This window comes from Acanthisitta chloris, unplaced genomic scaffold (assembly GCF_000695815.1).
Source record: "Acanthisitta chloris isolate BGI_N310 unplaced genomic scaffold, ASM69581v1 scaffold5475, whole genome shotgun sequence".
In the NCBI taxonomy this organism is placed as follows: domain Eukaryota; kingdom Metazoa; phylum Chordata; class Aves; order Passeriformes; family Acanthisittidae; genus Acanthisitta; species Acanthisitta chloris.
In genome coordinates, this window is record NW_008674185.1 from 87,755 (window position 1) to 103,116 (window position 15,362).

General features: G+C 39.8%; 1 protein-coding gene across 1 annotated transcript in view; it reads right to left on the reverse strand.

The window, feature by feature from the left end:
- TRIO (trio Rho guanine nucleotide exchange factor) overlaps window positions 1-15,362 on the reverse strand; it is a gene marked incomplete at its 3' end in the record, with an annotated part of 158,167 nt that overhangs the window by 87,233 nt on the left and 55,572 nt on the right. Inside the window, exons 13-15 of the mRNA XM_009075227.1 lie at window positions 9,580-9,775; window positions 8,816-8,982; window positions 1,439-1,558 (exon numbers count right to left, since the gene is read on the reverse strand). Of these exons, the coding sequence (XP_009073475.1) occupies window positions 1,439-1,558; window positions 8,816-8,982; window positions 9,580-9,775 (483 nt within the window). The remainder of the gene's footprint in view (window positions 1-1,438; window positions 1,559-8,815; window positions 8,983-9,579; window positions 9,776-15,362) is intronic.

A 15,362-nucleotide genomic window follows, 5' to 3' on the forward strand; every position in this document is an offset into this window, starting at 1 on the left:
GACAAGAGGTGAAAATACAGGAGTTCAGTGGAGCACTTCAGTTCATCTTCCTGAAGACCTCAAAGGCTCACATTTCCACTGTGTCAATGACACTTCTACACACATGCACAAACACGCATCAACTAAAAATAACCGTCTAATATTAGTTCCTGCGTGACTTCTCTATGCAAATATAAAGGAAATAAATCCTGTAGAGATTTGTCATCCAATCAACACTAAACAGTAGTTTCTAACAAATAGCCACTGTCTAGCATTAAGCCACACGTGACAGCACACATTGATATAATTACGCATTTTAAGATTCTTTCCCTTTGTGGTGAGAAAAAAGATGGAAAGGATGTATCTTATTGCAGTTCGATTGCTATTACTGTCCTCACAGCTTTAACTGCAGTCTTTTGCACATCAGTAGTTAGCAAAGACAGGAGCAGGCACATAGGCAAATAAAAATAGACAACTTTCTATTCATTGTAAGGAAACGTACTTTAACTGTATTTCTCTCTGTAAACATATATTTGCCTAAAAACTGGAGCCCCTAACTATTAACGGGTTAAGTACTACTAAGTATTATTATATCTGAGTAGAGAATGACCCAGAAAACACAGAATTTAAGCTTCCCAGTTATTTTCTCTTAAACTGAAAAACACCTAAAGGTCTTGTGATTTTTACACTTAAGAGTTACCAAAGCTTTCAAACTGAGGGTGCACTTAGTATGCAAACTGTAAAAATAAAAAAACATTTAAAAGAAAAAGAGAGAAGCATGAGACTCTACTAAAATGAACTGCACATGAAAGAGTTGCTGCAAGACAGAGTACTTCTGAAAACAGTTTTTCCAAGCAATCATAACATTGTTAATATTTCAACATAAGTTCTTTAAAAATGTATGCTATATATAGTCAATATCACTGCAAGTCCCTCAATAGTGCATACAAATTAACGATACCACATTTCAGTCAATATTAAGAATTCTGCCTACTTTTCTGCAGCAATATGACCAATCTGCTTACTTTAGATTGACACATCACCACACACTAATTACAGTGAAACCTACTCTGAAACGAAAATGAAAACACTGAAGGACCACACCAGAGTACACAAAACTGATGCTTGCTCTTCCAATTTTTAACTTTAATAATTAGCATTATATGTTATATTCTAAGAAAGGAAACACTATTTTCAGTAAATTTGCTGTGAACAGCCATCACTTTACAAAGATGTAAAAAGGCACTGAGATGACGTTCGCCTGAAATTGCAGCTTCAAAATGAACAGGAAAAAACTGCCGCACCTTCCCAGTGTGTGTTTTTAGCTTTTTGCCATAATATGATTTCAACAGCTATTCCTAAACTAAAAACATTATGGCAAGAACCCAACAGTACTATTTGAAGAGACTCCTGAACTGACTGTAATACAAGACTGTGGTCACTAAAATGGTGCTTTTACCTCTATCGCATGTTGAAACTGCTCATGCTCCCTCTGCAACTGTTCTGCCTCCTGCAAAGAGCTAGCAGTGATAAGTCCAGCATTTAACATGGACTCTCCATTTCGGATCCAGCCCAAAACCTGCAACAAAAGAGAAGACCATGAAACATGCAATTCCATTACCAATGAGCCAAAAAGCATCAATGCAGGGACAAAAACATCTAGGGTCACATCAGTAGTGGAATCAGTAACTAAATCCTTTATGAATTATTATATATTACAGTGACTTATATGTTGACTAAGGACAGTGAATGACATTGACTATAACTCCACTCAGCTAACAACTTGCAGCTTTCAGTCAACTACTGCATACTTTTGGTTTCAGTTCATACTCTGACCAAGGTTTTGTTTCTGAATATCATTTCTGTCACCTAGAAAGCTGGAAAAAGTTACAAGTAGTATTTGCCCAAAAACCAGTTTCAATAATGTCAATTGAGGACAAGCTTAATAAAAAAGCAAGCAAATGACTTTGAATATTAATGTGGAGAAAAATGTGACCATTGAGTGTCTTCTAACTGCTTAAAGATTTTCAGTTTCCAGAACGTGCCTTCATGCCCAAGAATCCCTGGGTAAGAAAAAGCCTCAGGAGGCCACATGTACATTCCTGATCAACAGCAGAAGATGCAACCTTAAGGCCCCTCCCAAAAGATCACTACCGTGTTTGTTACTCAAGAACCTAATCTCATACTTTCACTAGACATTTTTATCACTCTAAGTCTCTCATGTCCAACATTTAAATCTCTCTTGCTTTCATTTTGGCTGATTTCATTTCTCCTGCCCACAAGGGAGGCCACATGTACATTCCTGATCAACAGCAGAAGATGCAACCTTAAGGCCCCTCCCAAAAGATCACTACCGTGTTTGTTACTCAAGAACCTAATCTCATACTTTCACTAGACATTTTTATCACTCTAAGTCTCTCATGTCCAACATTTAAATCTCTCTTGCTTTCATTTTGGCTGATTTCATTTCTCCTGCCCACAAGGGAAGGGTCCCTCTTAGCATCAGCTCTGTTTTTCCCACTCCTCTATCCATCAGCGTTACCCAATTCCCCCCTCTAGACTTCTCTCCCATGTGAAGTTAGCTGCCTTATTTTTCTCTTATTTTCTGCTCTTTTATGAGCTCCCTCCAGTTGATAACCAAGACTGCATCAAAATCTTTCAAGTACTGAGTAAAACTGGACATAATTCAGGTTATTCACTATCATCTGTACAACTTTTCTATGGAATTGCTGCCCAGCCAGGAATTACCTCTGTATTTGTTCAGTTGATTATTCTTGCCAGTACATCATGCTCTGTATTTTTCACTATCAAAACTCAGCACAACTTCTTAGAGTGCAATTCTCCCATACATCAAGATAATTCTAATCTGATAAACTCAAATGCCTTTTCCAGTTTCTTTTGCCTTTAACTTCAAATTTAAAAGCATAATCTCTACTCTGACATGTAGATTTTCTGACTGAAAAACTTAAACTAGTAGTATCCAAACACAGACATCTACAGATTTTTTTTATTATTTTAAACGTGTTTTCCAATCCACTGAGTCTCTTAACTTTTGTTACTGAGTATGGTTTTTCAGCAAGTTACCATTCATGGTAATGCAGTCTCATACAACATTCTCATAGTAAGCTAGAGCCAGATAGACTGAGCTAACTATTTTAAAAGCCTTAATACTGCTTTTCCGCCCCTCCTAGAAGACCTGTTTCATTGTCAGAGAAAAAGGGGATTTATCAATGGGAAGCTATGTTTAATTAACCTGTCTTAGCCTCTTTTCCTCTCTTCATCACTGTGCAAGTTTAACAATCTACTTGTTTCAATACTTTGCCTGGGAATTAAACTAGCTGACCTATAATCCTCCTTTAGTTAGTCCTCTCCCACATTTGAGAAGCAGATGCTGAGTTTCAGGCCTCCAGAATCTCATCCAATCTCCAGATGTTTGGAGAAAATACGCACTAATGTCTATAACATTATTTCAGGCAGTATTCTAGGTCTTCTAGGGTGAATTCCTTTGGGGCTAGTTGATTTGGACATCACCAGTTTTAGCATACCTTCTCTAACGTTTTCCTACCAACTGACTTTGCCACTGGTAATAAAGATATTAACTATCAAATCACAGTTCCCAGTTAACACTAAATATTCCCATCTAGTGATCCACACGTGACACTAGCATTAATGCTACTGCACTGGGTTATTACTAAGTAATCAGGACGATGTGACTGTAGTCACAGTCTGAAAATATGGGCGGAAACCAACGAAAGGACCTATTAAAACACAATTCCTTAAAACCAATAAAGCACACATGGTCTACATCCAAAGTACACTCTAACATGTCTAACAGGCTTGAAGCACCTGAAGTCTAGCCATCCTGACACAACATCATTCCCTCAAATCTGCATCACAGTCTCACCCGCTGTCTTACACTTATCCAAACTGCAATACTGTTGTATTAGTAATGCAGTTTTTCCCACTTCTGTCTATACACTGAAAAGCTAACAAATTTTTCTTCCACCCTGATAGTGTGCATTTGAATTCTTCTACATATATTATGCAAGCTTGTAGAAAAGAATGAGTCTGCAGTATAGATGCAGAGCATAACAGCAGCTCTCAGATGTGTAAGTTAGAGGTGCACATTGTGCTCCTCTGGGGAGAAAGCACTGGGTCAGGTGTAGCCTTCCCGGCAGGGGGAAGATGGTTCCAGTTTTGGAACAACCTCTTCTGCTGCAAAGGAGTAACCTGCAGATCACAGCTTGGGGTCACATGAAATGTTCCATGAAATAAACTGGGAGTTTCTAAGTTGCTAAGGCACTTAGGGGTTGTTAATACTTAAGAGAGCAAGCCCAGGCAAGTTACAGGAGCAAGAAAAAGGACAACTTCTGAAGGAAGCAGATGGGTCCAACTGACTGTAGATAGAAATTAGCCTTGGAGAAATAATTTGCCTGCAAGAACATGGAAGCAGAAGAATTTCTTAATCCCTTCTGTATTTATATTTTGTCTTAGAAAAGTAGTTCTAAGCTCCCTCTCTACCTTATAAAATAATTCTTCCAGGTATAGTGTAACAAAACACACCTTCTTAGGGTTCCAATACATTGAGCATTCTTCGGAGAATTTATAATGAAGGAAAACACTTAAGCATCACCAATCCAAAGCTTCTCTTGACTTGGCAGAGGACAGCTAGCACAGAAAAAAGCCATTTCAAACACAAGGACTTGCCCTCCTGCCTGGTGCAGGTCAGGGTGCAAGCACAGAAGCTGATGGAACTCACTGGAGGAAATTTGCCAGCAGTACTTTCCCCTTCCCTCTGCGCTGACTCAAGGGGAAAACATAAGCACTAGTAAATAGCGACCTTATTCTTCTTCCAGGGCTACTGCCTTCCAGGGTTTGTTGGCATGTTCCCATCACCTCACTGTCTGAGTGGACCACACCCCCCATCTTTCCCCTCACAACCTTCAGCAGGCTAGAAAAGCATCAGTAGAGCATCAGCAAAACTGTGGAAATGAAAACAGAATTTGGGACACTTCCAAGGATCAAATAAGTAGGTCTCTAATGCTTGATTTAAGATTAGTTCCTTGAACTGATTTTTTACTGTAACTAAACATGATCACGAGACAACATGCTTCAGTCTGCTGTCCTGGCTGTTTTCATATCCATATGGCAGTATACAGAGTGCCAGGATACCCTCCCTGAGTAGTATTTTGGGATAACCAGAGCTCAAGCACCAAGTTGAAAGACCTCCTTGTGAAAACACAAAGCAGCTAAAGGTACTGTTGCAGTCCAATTATCTGTACACTGTGGTACAGATATGAATACATAGTTATATATCCAAGAACATAGACCATGAACAGAATAGACAATATTGCACTGAAAAGGCTTAATGAGCACACTAAAACCAACTGGACTGGGTTTGGAGCTTGGTGGAGATTTTGACCTTAAGAGTAAAGCTTTCATTCTACAAAGGAGTATGTGGGAGTGATTGCAACATTAAGTAATCCAACAGCTGTATTTTAGGTGATTAAAAAAAAAGTTTGCCTGGAAAATATGCAAGTGGAGTTCTGGATGAGACAGATACTCTCTTAAATATTTCTCTACCTCCACCTACTCATATGTCCCTGCCCTGCAAAAATGGTCACATTTTCCTTTCTATGTTGTTTTTCCCACATACAGCTGTCCCTTCTTATTTCAGTCAGAATTCTCCCTGTCTTACAAGGTTTTTCTCAACTGTAATCTTCTATCTGGTTTTGCCCTTTCTGCACCTATTATACATCAAGTTGACGAGCAAATTCTTTGCAGGTTTTCTTTAAACTTCTCATTGTCTTTTGGCCCTTCTGCTTCCTCTTAGTCCTAGGACTTGATCTACAGAATTTCAATGCCACAAAGCAAAACTGGCACAGTAGTTAAGGGAGAGGCAGTACTGAATTTTTTATCTGCTTCCTGTGCTTATTTGATAAGAATTCACTAAGCTCCAACTTGCACTACCTAGCACTGAAGTGAATCTTAGCCAAGTATTTGTCTAAATTCCGGCAGTGTTCCAGTCTAACCTCTTCACGTGACTACAAGCTATATATTTTTATGTATTTTACATATATATGTGTGTGTGCGTGTGTCTGTGTTTGTGAAAATACAATAGCAGTAATGTGAGTTTGGCAGGAAAAATTCAAATGAAAACGTTAAAATTCCTACCATGGAGACTGCATCCCACCTACACAGTAAATACGCTTACATTCAATTCATCAACAATAAATCTGACCAAAATAAATCACAGTATTGAACTGGAAAACCACGTGTTCACTGCTTCAGGCAACAAAATACAAACAAAACAGACCGAAGAGGAGGTTTACCATGTCATTTTACTCTCAGGTAAAGCACCTGCTGTGACCTGCTGAGCTGTGAAGTTTCCCCAGTGCGAAGGAGACAGGAGAAGATCATGCTCTCTCATACTTAATAAAAACTAAAATAAATCAGATGTGGTTTTCTGAAAAGACAACTGCAATCACTAAACTAAGAGTTACTAGCCTCAAACCATTCCAAAGGGGATCAAAAGAAACCCTATGAGACAAGATATTAACATTCAGTTTTAGTTCCATTCAATTTTGAGGCCTCAGGCTGGGAAAGTGTTGCAGGTTAATCTGTACAATAAAAATCTGAAAAAGGAGTTTGTAATACATGAACATTCTGCCAGCTATATGCTCATATGGGTTTGTTTGAAAATCCACACCTATGATGGCATTTAACTCAACATAAAAACTCACTTGATAGAGATGTGTTCTAGGAATATAAAATAGAATACTTGTTTTTTCTTCCAAATCCCAGTCTACCAAGACAAACCAGCTGGCTAGAAGAGCGTACTACCTATATCTTTATTACAGAATGAACACTTTTTTTCCCAGTGCTTTCTTGAAAATCTAAACTCGCACTTCAGTTTCAGTCAGGGCTACAAGTGGTTCGAAAAAGTTACAAAATTCTTACAGAATGACCTACAAATCACATACTAAATGCAACACGGATATTCCTCTAAATCCTCGATGTTCATCATCTGCTTGTATCTGCCAAAATACAGAACATCTGTTCTGCAAACACAGGCTTCAAACACGTGTGTCTTGTCACAACTAACTTGCATACAAACAAAGCTAGTGGAGCAAGGCACTCCCTTCATTGTGGGAGCAGGCAATAGAAATAACTATTCAAATAGTTATTAAATATTACCAAAGTGCCATATTATGTTCTGTTACCGAATATTATTTCGGTGTCATGGCAATTTCTTCTTCTTACTTACCCAACCCATCCTAACCCACTGATGTACCATAAAGGGATGAGACTCTCAGCTGGCATTCGCATTATTTCCTTACAGACTTTCTTTCCTTTGCAAATGTGCACTCTTTTCCTTCATCCTCAAGAGAATATGCAATTGAGTACAGAAATGATCCCCATCCACAATTAACTTTCCCTCAACCATTACTCACGTGAAAGGACTAATTTGTAATTTGCATTTATGAAGATGAACAAGTGCAAAGACAGATACAGGATAGCTCAGGAGCGTATGCAAAGGCTTGAAATAGAACATCATGTATTTGACTGATGCCTATATTGCACTGACAGCAGACACTACCAGTTCTTTGCATTCCTTTAATTCCAGCCCACACAGAAACTTTGCATCTGCTACTGTAGAGTGACCAACCACTGCCTGGAAATACTTTGGAAACCTTCTATTCACCTCTCCTAATCCTAACAGAACCCCTTTTATAGGACTTTGCACTTTGGTAGTTGCCATTCACAGTCTCATGATGGAGGTGTCATGACAAACCGAAAAAGAACAAGTTGCACTGGCAGCCATTAGGGGCCACAGTAATACAGCAAACTGTAGCAGACTTCTGTGATGCTGCCAAGTGTGAGCAAGATCAAAAACTCTTACCTCTTATAATGTTTCGTTCTTTCTAAAACTTTCACCTACTTCAGTGGTTTCGCCCACAGCATCCTAAATTCACCAAAGGTTTAGGTGTTTATCAGATAAGGACCTCAACTCTTGCTACTTTATTGTCAGAAGAAGCAAAACTTTGTTTTTCTTTTCCCAGAAAATAAACCATGTTGATATTATGTTATCGCTACTTGTAGATGTTGCAAACAACATACTAAAACGTGTTAGACCAGTGTGCAGGGACGACATGTTTTTATTCATCACCATACAGATGATAAAAGCATAGATTTAGCATTAGTTCAAATCACTCTACACTTCAAATACTTGACTTGTATCTATAGAATCACAGAATAATTTGGGTCAGAAAGGATCTCTAATATGATCTAGCCCAACCACTAACCCCGCACCGCCAAGTGCACTGCTAAACCATGTGCCTCGGTGTCACACCTTCACGTCTTTTAAATACCTTTAGTGATGGTGACTCCATCAACCCTGTTCCAGTGCTTAATAACCCTTTCAGTGACAAAATTTTCCTTAATATTTATTATTTCTCAACCTCCCCTGGTATAACTTGAGGACTTTTCCCCTTGTCCTATCACTTGCTTCCTGGGCAAAGAAACCAATCCCCACCTTGCTACACACTCCTATCAAGTAGATACAAGCATGATAAGGTCCCCCCGAGCCTCTTTTTCTCCAGGCTAAACACCCCCAGCTCCCCCAGCCACTCCTCATAGGACTGGTGCTCTAGATCCATGCAGCGACATGGACTGGTGATGCAGATTAAAAGATGCAATTTACGTTAACAGAGGCTAAAGCTCCCTAGGTGCTGAAAGCCCTTCCCCACTGGCACTGAAAGACTTCCTAGAGCAGGAGGTAGTTTGTTTATGGGAGGAGCTGTGCAGGAGGTGTGAACAGGTGGGGGAGCCGTACCTGCTTGACCTCGGCCTGCAGGTGGCGCAGCTGCACGCACTGCTCCAGGTGCTTGCGATGCTGCTCGGCCGCCAGGTCCAGCTCCTGCTGCTTCTCGTGCAGGAACTCCAGCAGGTCCTGGACACGAGTTGCCATGTCTACGTCTCTGTCGCAAAGCAGCTCAACACCTGCAAACAGCCAGTCATTTATGAACGACTTGCAAAGGTTTCTGAAGACAAATAGCCCGTTTCCACTGGTTTACACTTAATTTTCCAGTTCCTTCTCCAAGTTCCACTTAACTCTCGGAGGATTTGCTTACATGAGCACAGGTTTTGGCACTCTTTAAAAATACAATATTGGGTTGTTTTTAGAAAAAGTATGGTATTTACCCTAGGTGACTGTATACAGTGAAAAATACCAAGTGAAGAGGCATAAGAAGCAAAAAAAGAAGACACAACTTGTGAGCTGAAAATTTTTGCTGGACTGCAATGATCAGATTACCTATAAAATTAACTCCCCCGTATTTACCCTATTTTTACTAACTTCCTGAGTGAAATCCCTTTCTTTAAAATCTGAACATCTTCAGGTGTTGCCAACTCATTGATGAAAATTATGTGTCATAATAACAGCATGTTCTCATGAACACTATGAGAGTATAAAGGAGCTCACATGTCTCCAGCTTACAGTTAACCAGCATCTCGGATATTTTCCCAGATCCCATGGACAGACAACTGGATAATTCTTATAAAGACATTGCCCAGAATAGCACAAAGGAACCATCTTACCAGATGCCTGCACTTCGTTGACATACTGCAGCAGATCCTGCCCTTGGTGGATGACATCAAAGGTCAAGTTATTCATGGTCAGGGCTTTGTCTGCATGATGCTGGAGCCTCTGTTCTGCTATTGTAAGATCTTCAGTGTCAAAGTCATTCATCTGTTGAGAGAGCTCATCATTCCAAGACTCAAGGTCTGAAATTATCTGGGGGAAAAAGGAGGAAGACAATGTTCCATTATCCATTACACAATACAAAACAGTTTATTTCCAATGTTGCACTCACGATCAAGGTCAGGAACTTGAGCTGCTCACTGCTGATTGACTTCAGTGATCAGGTTCAACATGGTTCAGACACAGGCTGTCTTAGTATGGATATTAAATTTTGGCAAACAATCCTAAAGAATTGCCTTGAGAACCACTACGGCTCTTCAACCAGTGCTTGTAACACTACGTGTATCCCTGCCTTATTTAAGGTAATCCTTCATCAACACATCACTTGTGAAACAGATGAAGCTAAAATGTTTTTATCCCCACTTTTAAAGGAAAATGTAGATCTGAAACATTTTTTCAATTCTTCAGGCTGCACCAAGTAATAATTCACACATGAACAGCCAGCTTAACTTTCTATTATGCCAGTCTCGAGCCCCTTTACATGAAAGCCAGCTCTACCCTCCTGTGAGCAGGAAGCATCAGGCTGCGAGCACCTTTGACTTCTGCCAGGCAACTGAGAAGCACACTTGTCACAAAAGGCTGGGTACTGAGTGAATGGAGGAAAAACAGAAAGCACACTTTATTAGAGTATTACTGCAGTGTCAGAGCTAAATTTGCCTGCTAAAATGTTTGAGCTACACTTCAGTTTACACTTTAATTCTGCATTTTATTCCCCGTCTGAAGATGTTCAAGGAAGGGTAGCCAAAAAGGTTTTGGGTTTTTTTAACACACGTATCACAACAGTAAGTCCCCCTTGTCTGTCCACACCAAGTACATTTTCCAAATCATATTGCAGAGCCTGTCTGAAATGTAAAATATTCTTTTTAATTAGGATACAAAACTGTTTTTAAGGCTATTAGATAATGCTTACAATACTCATTCATCAAAGTGGGTTGAGTTCTTATGGCACAGATTTGATTCATCAGTTACTTTAAAAAAGTCTAACACACTTATCCCTCAAGCCTTCTGAACAAAAAATAATCACAATTATTTTTTGTTCAGAATTTTCAGCAGAGTTCTGGCACAAACTATTGCAGTTCATTGGGAAAGCAAAATTATAGATACCAAGAACCAAGTATGGCTTAGTTTCAGCATTCTACAATTTCAAGAATAGGACAAACTAATGTGAATGGTGCTAAACAACAGGAAAACATCTATTTATGCAGCAAGACACAGCAAAAAGAGGATCTGATGAAACGGGCACTAGCAACAAGGTAGCTGCCTGCATAAATATTTAACCAAAGTCATGTGTTGTCAGCAAAAGAAAGATGCCACTATTCTTTCCAAGTGACTATAATAGCTACGAAGTTACTGAGATAGTTAAACTACAAGAGAAACTCCAGAAAAATACGCATTCTAGAAAAAACAGAATTGAGGAGAAAGCAAAATTAAATCATGTGTAAACATTCTGTAGTCAGCTACAAACTTTCTTAAAGGCTTTTCTCCATTTTGCTCACCTAACACCATAAAAAAAGGACGCACCAAGCAATTAATATTAAAGTTGTGGCACCACTGAGTTACTTCCTATTTTAAAGGTGTTCTGCAAGAATTTTACTTGATTCACTAAGCACTCAAGTTTTGCATCATACCATGATAGAAGATACCAAACAATTAAGGTAAGAAATTTGCAATCCCTAATCTTAATCAGCTAGCTCTACCAAAGTGAAAACCGGCAGAAACTCATGTTTCAGGGGTAACACTGACAACAGCAAAGCTGATGGACAAAGTATTCAGGAAGATATACAAGACAAGACTTCTCAGCCACTGCTTGAAATGTCTTTCTTTCCTGTGCTCTAAACATCACACATACTATCTACTTATGCATTATGAGTGGTTTTTTTCTCTAAACACACACACAGACCTCACACCTCCCACAAAATACTTAACAAGTTCCCTTCATTGCCCTTTCACTTGGTCCATGCCTAATATCTCTCTCTCTGTGCTTAATCTTTAAACTGACCTGAAATTTGTAAGAAAAAAATTTCTCAGGCAGTCCAGCCTGAGAAATCACTTACTTCCAGTTAACTCCTTTTCTACTCTCATGAACCTCAGACTTGTTCTTTCCAGCTTGTCTTTGAAACTCTGCATTCATTCATTATTAAAAGCAATGGAGGTCAACTAATGTTTGTTCTTTCATCCACTGCACTAGAGAAGTTCTCAGAAAACATATTTACCATCTTATTTTCACCCAGGTCAGTTACAACATTCCTAAGCTGTCCTCAAGAAGTACCTGTCGCTGGACTTCTGTCAAACTGAGAAATCTGAGTATTAAAGAAGGCCGCGAAACTTCGCCACCAAAAAACCATCTTTCACAGTCTTTATGAACACCATTATAGAGGGGACCAAGATTTAACATGGTACATTTATGACACTGCTTTAAAAGAAAAGCCAGTTCATCCCCTTCAAAACCTTACCTCTATTCCTAGAAAACGGAGTGGAAATGAAGTAACAACCACAGTACGCTCACAATATGACCCTGCTGTGGCTGGCTAAGTGTCAGTATTTTTATAATGGAATGGATCGCAGCCACTATGTCCTCTTAAGACTATCCTAAGATACATTTTACCAGATAGGTCCAACAGCTTGTTTTAAGAGACCAGTAGTGCATGTCCCCTCAGCCAAGAGGTTCCAGTGGTACTGCCTCCAGAGAACTCCAAAGACTAACAAGCAGTAAGAATTATGTTCTTCCCATGCTATTTCATACAACCCCCCAAGGTTAAGATCACAGCACCCACATTGTTTAAAGCAGTTTGAAACACTCTGAACAAGACCAATACATTCCTTTTCCTCTTCAATAGACCAGGAAGCCCATGATTCAAATAAATAATGCCAGCATGTTCCCATACTCATTCAAAAGACAAGCAGTCAGTGACCATCACAGCTGAGTTTCCTAATAAGGGCAGTAAACTTTATCCTTTTCAAGCAGTAATTAGGCGGCACAAGGTGATCTATTTCAGCCATTGCACCCACTGTGCAAATCTGAGATGCATTCAAGCAAGAGTTAATACAAAAATAACATGTACTAAGCCCTCTCTGCCAACACTTTAGAGCAAGAGATCTGCTTTACATGCAACGCTTTAGAGCAAGGTAGCTCCTATTTGTTTGCAAAGTTGTGTCAAGACAATTAGCATTAAACAAACAGAATGAAGATAACTGGCTAACAGACATCTAAAGTAACTGAATCACAAATTCATAATGCTCTCAGGAAATGGACAACCCAGCTACTACTTACCATAGCATGTGTTCAAGAAGTTCCTAGTGTGGATTCTGAGCTGCCTGACAATCCTATGTTTTATCAAAAGTAATGTAACACTGACAGGCAACAAAGCAGGGTATGATAAAGAAGCGATGCCGATTCTTTCACACTGAGTGGGAAAGAAATAAACAACCACAGGTCTCTTCTCAGAAGAGTCTAGTTAGCATTCCTTGTACCAACTGAATCCTAACCAAGATCTCGAAAATATTATGTGCTGGGAAGAAAGAAAAAGGGGGAAATGGGAAAGGGAGAAGAGCTAGGTCTCTGTGATCCAGCACTTTGCATCCTTGTCTTTTCAGCTGTGTGACTTAACAGGCATCTTGTAAGTATGGTCCAAAAATAGAGCTGAGATAAAGCTGTGAGTTGAAAAGTGTGTGGTATGCTCTATGTGGAGCCCTGGCATAGGCCTCGAGGCATTTAAGTTATAGACAAGCAAAAATGCACAGCCACGGATGAGATAAACACATTTTGGACTGCACATGTTGCCACCAGTGTTACCTTCCCACCGGCTAAGTTCACAAACATCTTCCTTATGCTACCAATCACACCAGCAAGGGACTCCTCACCTACATTGTTTTGCAGATTCCTCCCTTTAGTTAACACAGGCATGTACAAAGAATTCCTTCAAACAGCTCATGACCAATGGCACTTAAAAGCCTACTGAGGATAGAGAAGGTCAAGTTCATATGCCACGAGCAAGGGGCAAAACTGAGATATACTGCAGTTACAGCAATTTAAGAGCAGAAGTATTTGAAAAGTTGTAGGACAAAAGAAACAGAGTATTTTATCAGCAAATAATAAGGGAAGGACAAGAAGAGAACTAACCCTGCCAGCAAATCTCACCACTGTCCCCAGAAGCACAGCTGCATGGTATGATCCTGCAGCGCTAGGGGAGCCCTTTGTCCCATTTTAGCCTGGGCTATTTTGCAAGCAGTAAGACAAGCTAGAAACACTACTTGCCTTCCAGAAAAGCTGTCCTCACAGGATGCTTCCCTGAATGAACTGCCCCTACAGCTAAGTCTTAATTGACTGGACCAGTCACATAAAATCCTCGAGGAAGAAGGTCAGAACAAGGTCTGCAAATTCCTAGCTGGCATCTGGCTCCTCCTCGTTATCAAGTTACTTCAGCTGAGCTTCTGCTTTCAAACAACTGACCTGAAACTAGTCACCACATTTTCTTCCTGGAAGTTTCCAAACAGATGTCTGCCTTCAGGGAGAGGGAAACAAGAAGTGTGCTTTGCTGAGGAAGCAGAGAGAGAGGACATGGTACAGAGACAGCAAAGCAATCAACATTTTACTGAAGACACTCTACAGCCAGGGTCATTTTGTTCTGGGGAGGGCTCTCTGGCAATCTAAAATAAGCACGATTTCTATTTCCAATCCATATAGACAAATTATATGAACTCTTTCAATACGGTAATTGGTACTTTATGTGCCAATACGTAAAGCATGCCAAGTGTCAGCTTCAGAAAAAGCAAGACCTGTCAAGTTAAGGTTTGCAGCTTTCCAATGCAAAAATCCTATGGGCATCACCAAACAACAGTACGAGAAGTACTACTATCTCTATGGATATTATCCCTTACTGAAGGACTAGAACACTTCTGCAAAGCAGGGCTCCTGCAAACCAGCCTTCTGCTACTGTAGAATCCTGGCTTAAGTAACCTACAGCAGAGAGCAATCATCTTAGTAAATGAACTGCCTTTACTTGAATTCTTCCATTAATTTTCTTGGTATGCATTGCCCACATGGCTGCCATTTCCTCAATAAAAGTGTTCTGAGAACATCTCACAGACACTGAGCACTAGAGATCACGCCTACAGAGACTGTAAGCATATGCGAGACAGCTATCCTCACATAATCAAACTAGCAAACTCCCTGCAGACCAGTGTGAACTGCAAAATTGCAAAGAAACCCTTTTTAGTCTTCCTTTACATCAGAGTTGTTATTACTGTAGAGCATACACTCTCACTTCCTCTATGGGAACAGATCAAGGAACTTTGTCTGCCTATTCCTGCCTTGCACCTAACAATGTGCTTAGCTAAACCAGACTTCAGCAATGACATCTAATTCTGATTTTAAAAAGGAAAACATAAAACAAAAGAAAACACTAAAAACCTGAGAAGCTCTCACTTCTGCAAACTCTTTGCCCTTACACCATTCATAACCAACAGCTGTAGGTTTTACTACACACAAGGAAAGGGGAAAAAAGTATCACTGTGACTCCCGACTTCCAAAATCTCAAGAGAAGCTATTACACACTCATATAGGATCATTTATCAATGGATAACCCTGAACTTCCAGAGGCACCAACTTGGTGCCTCACAG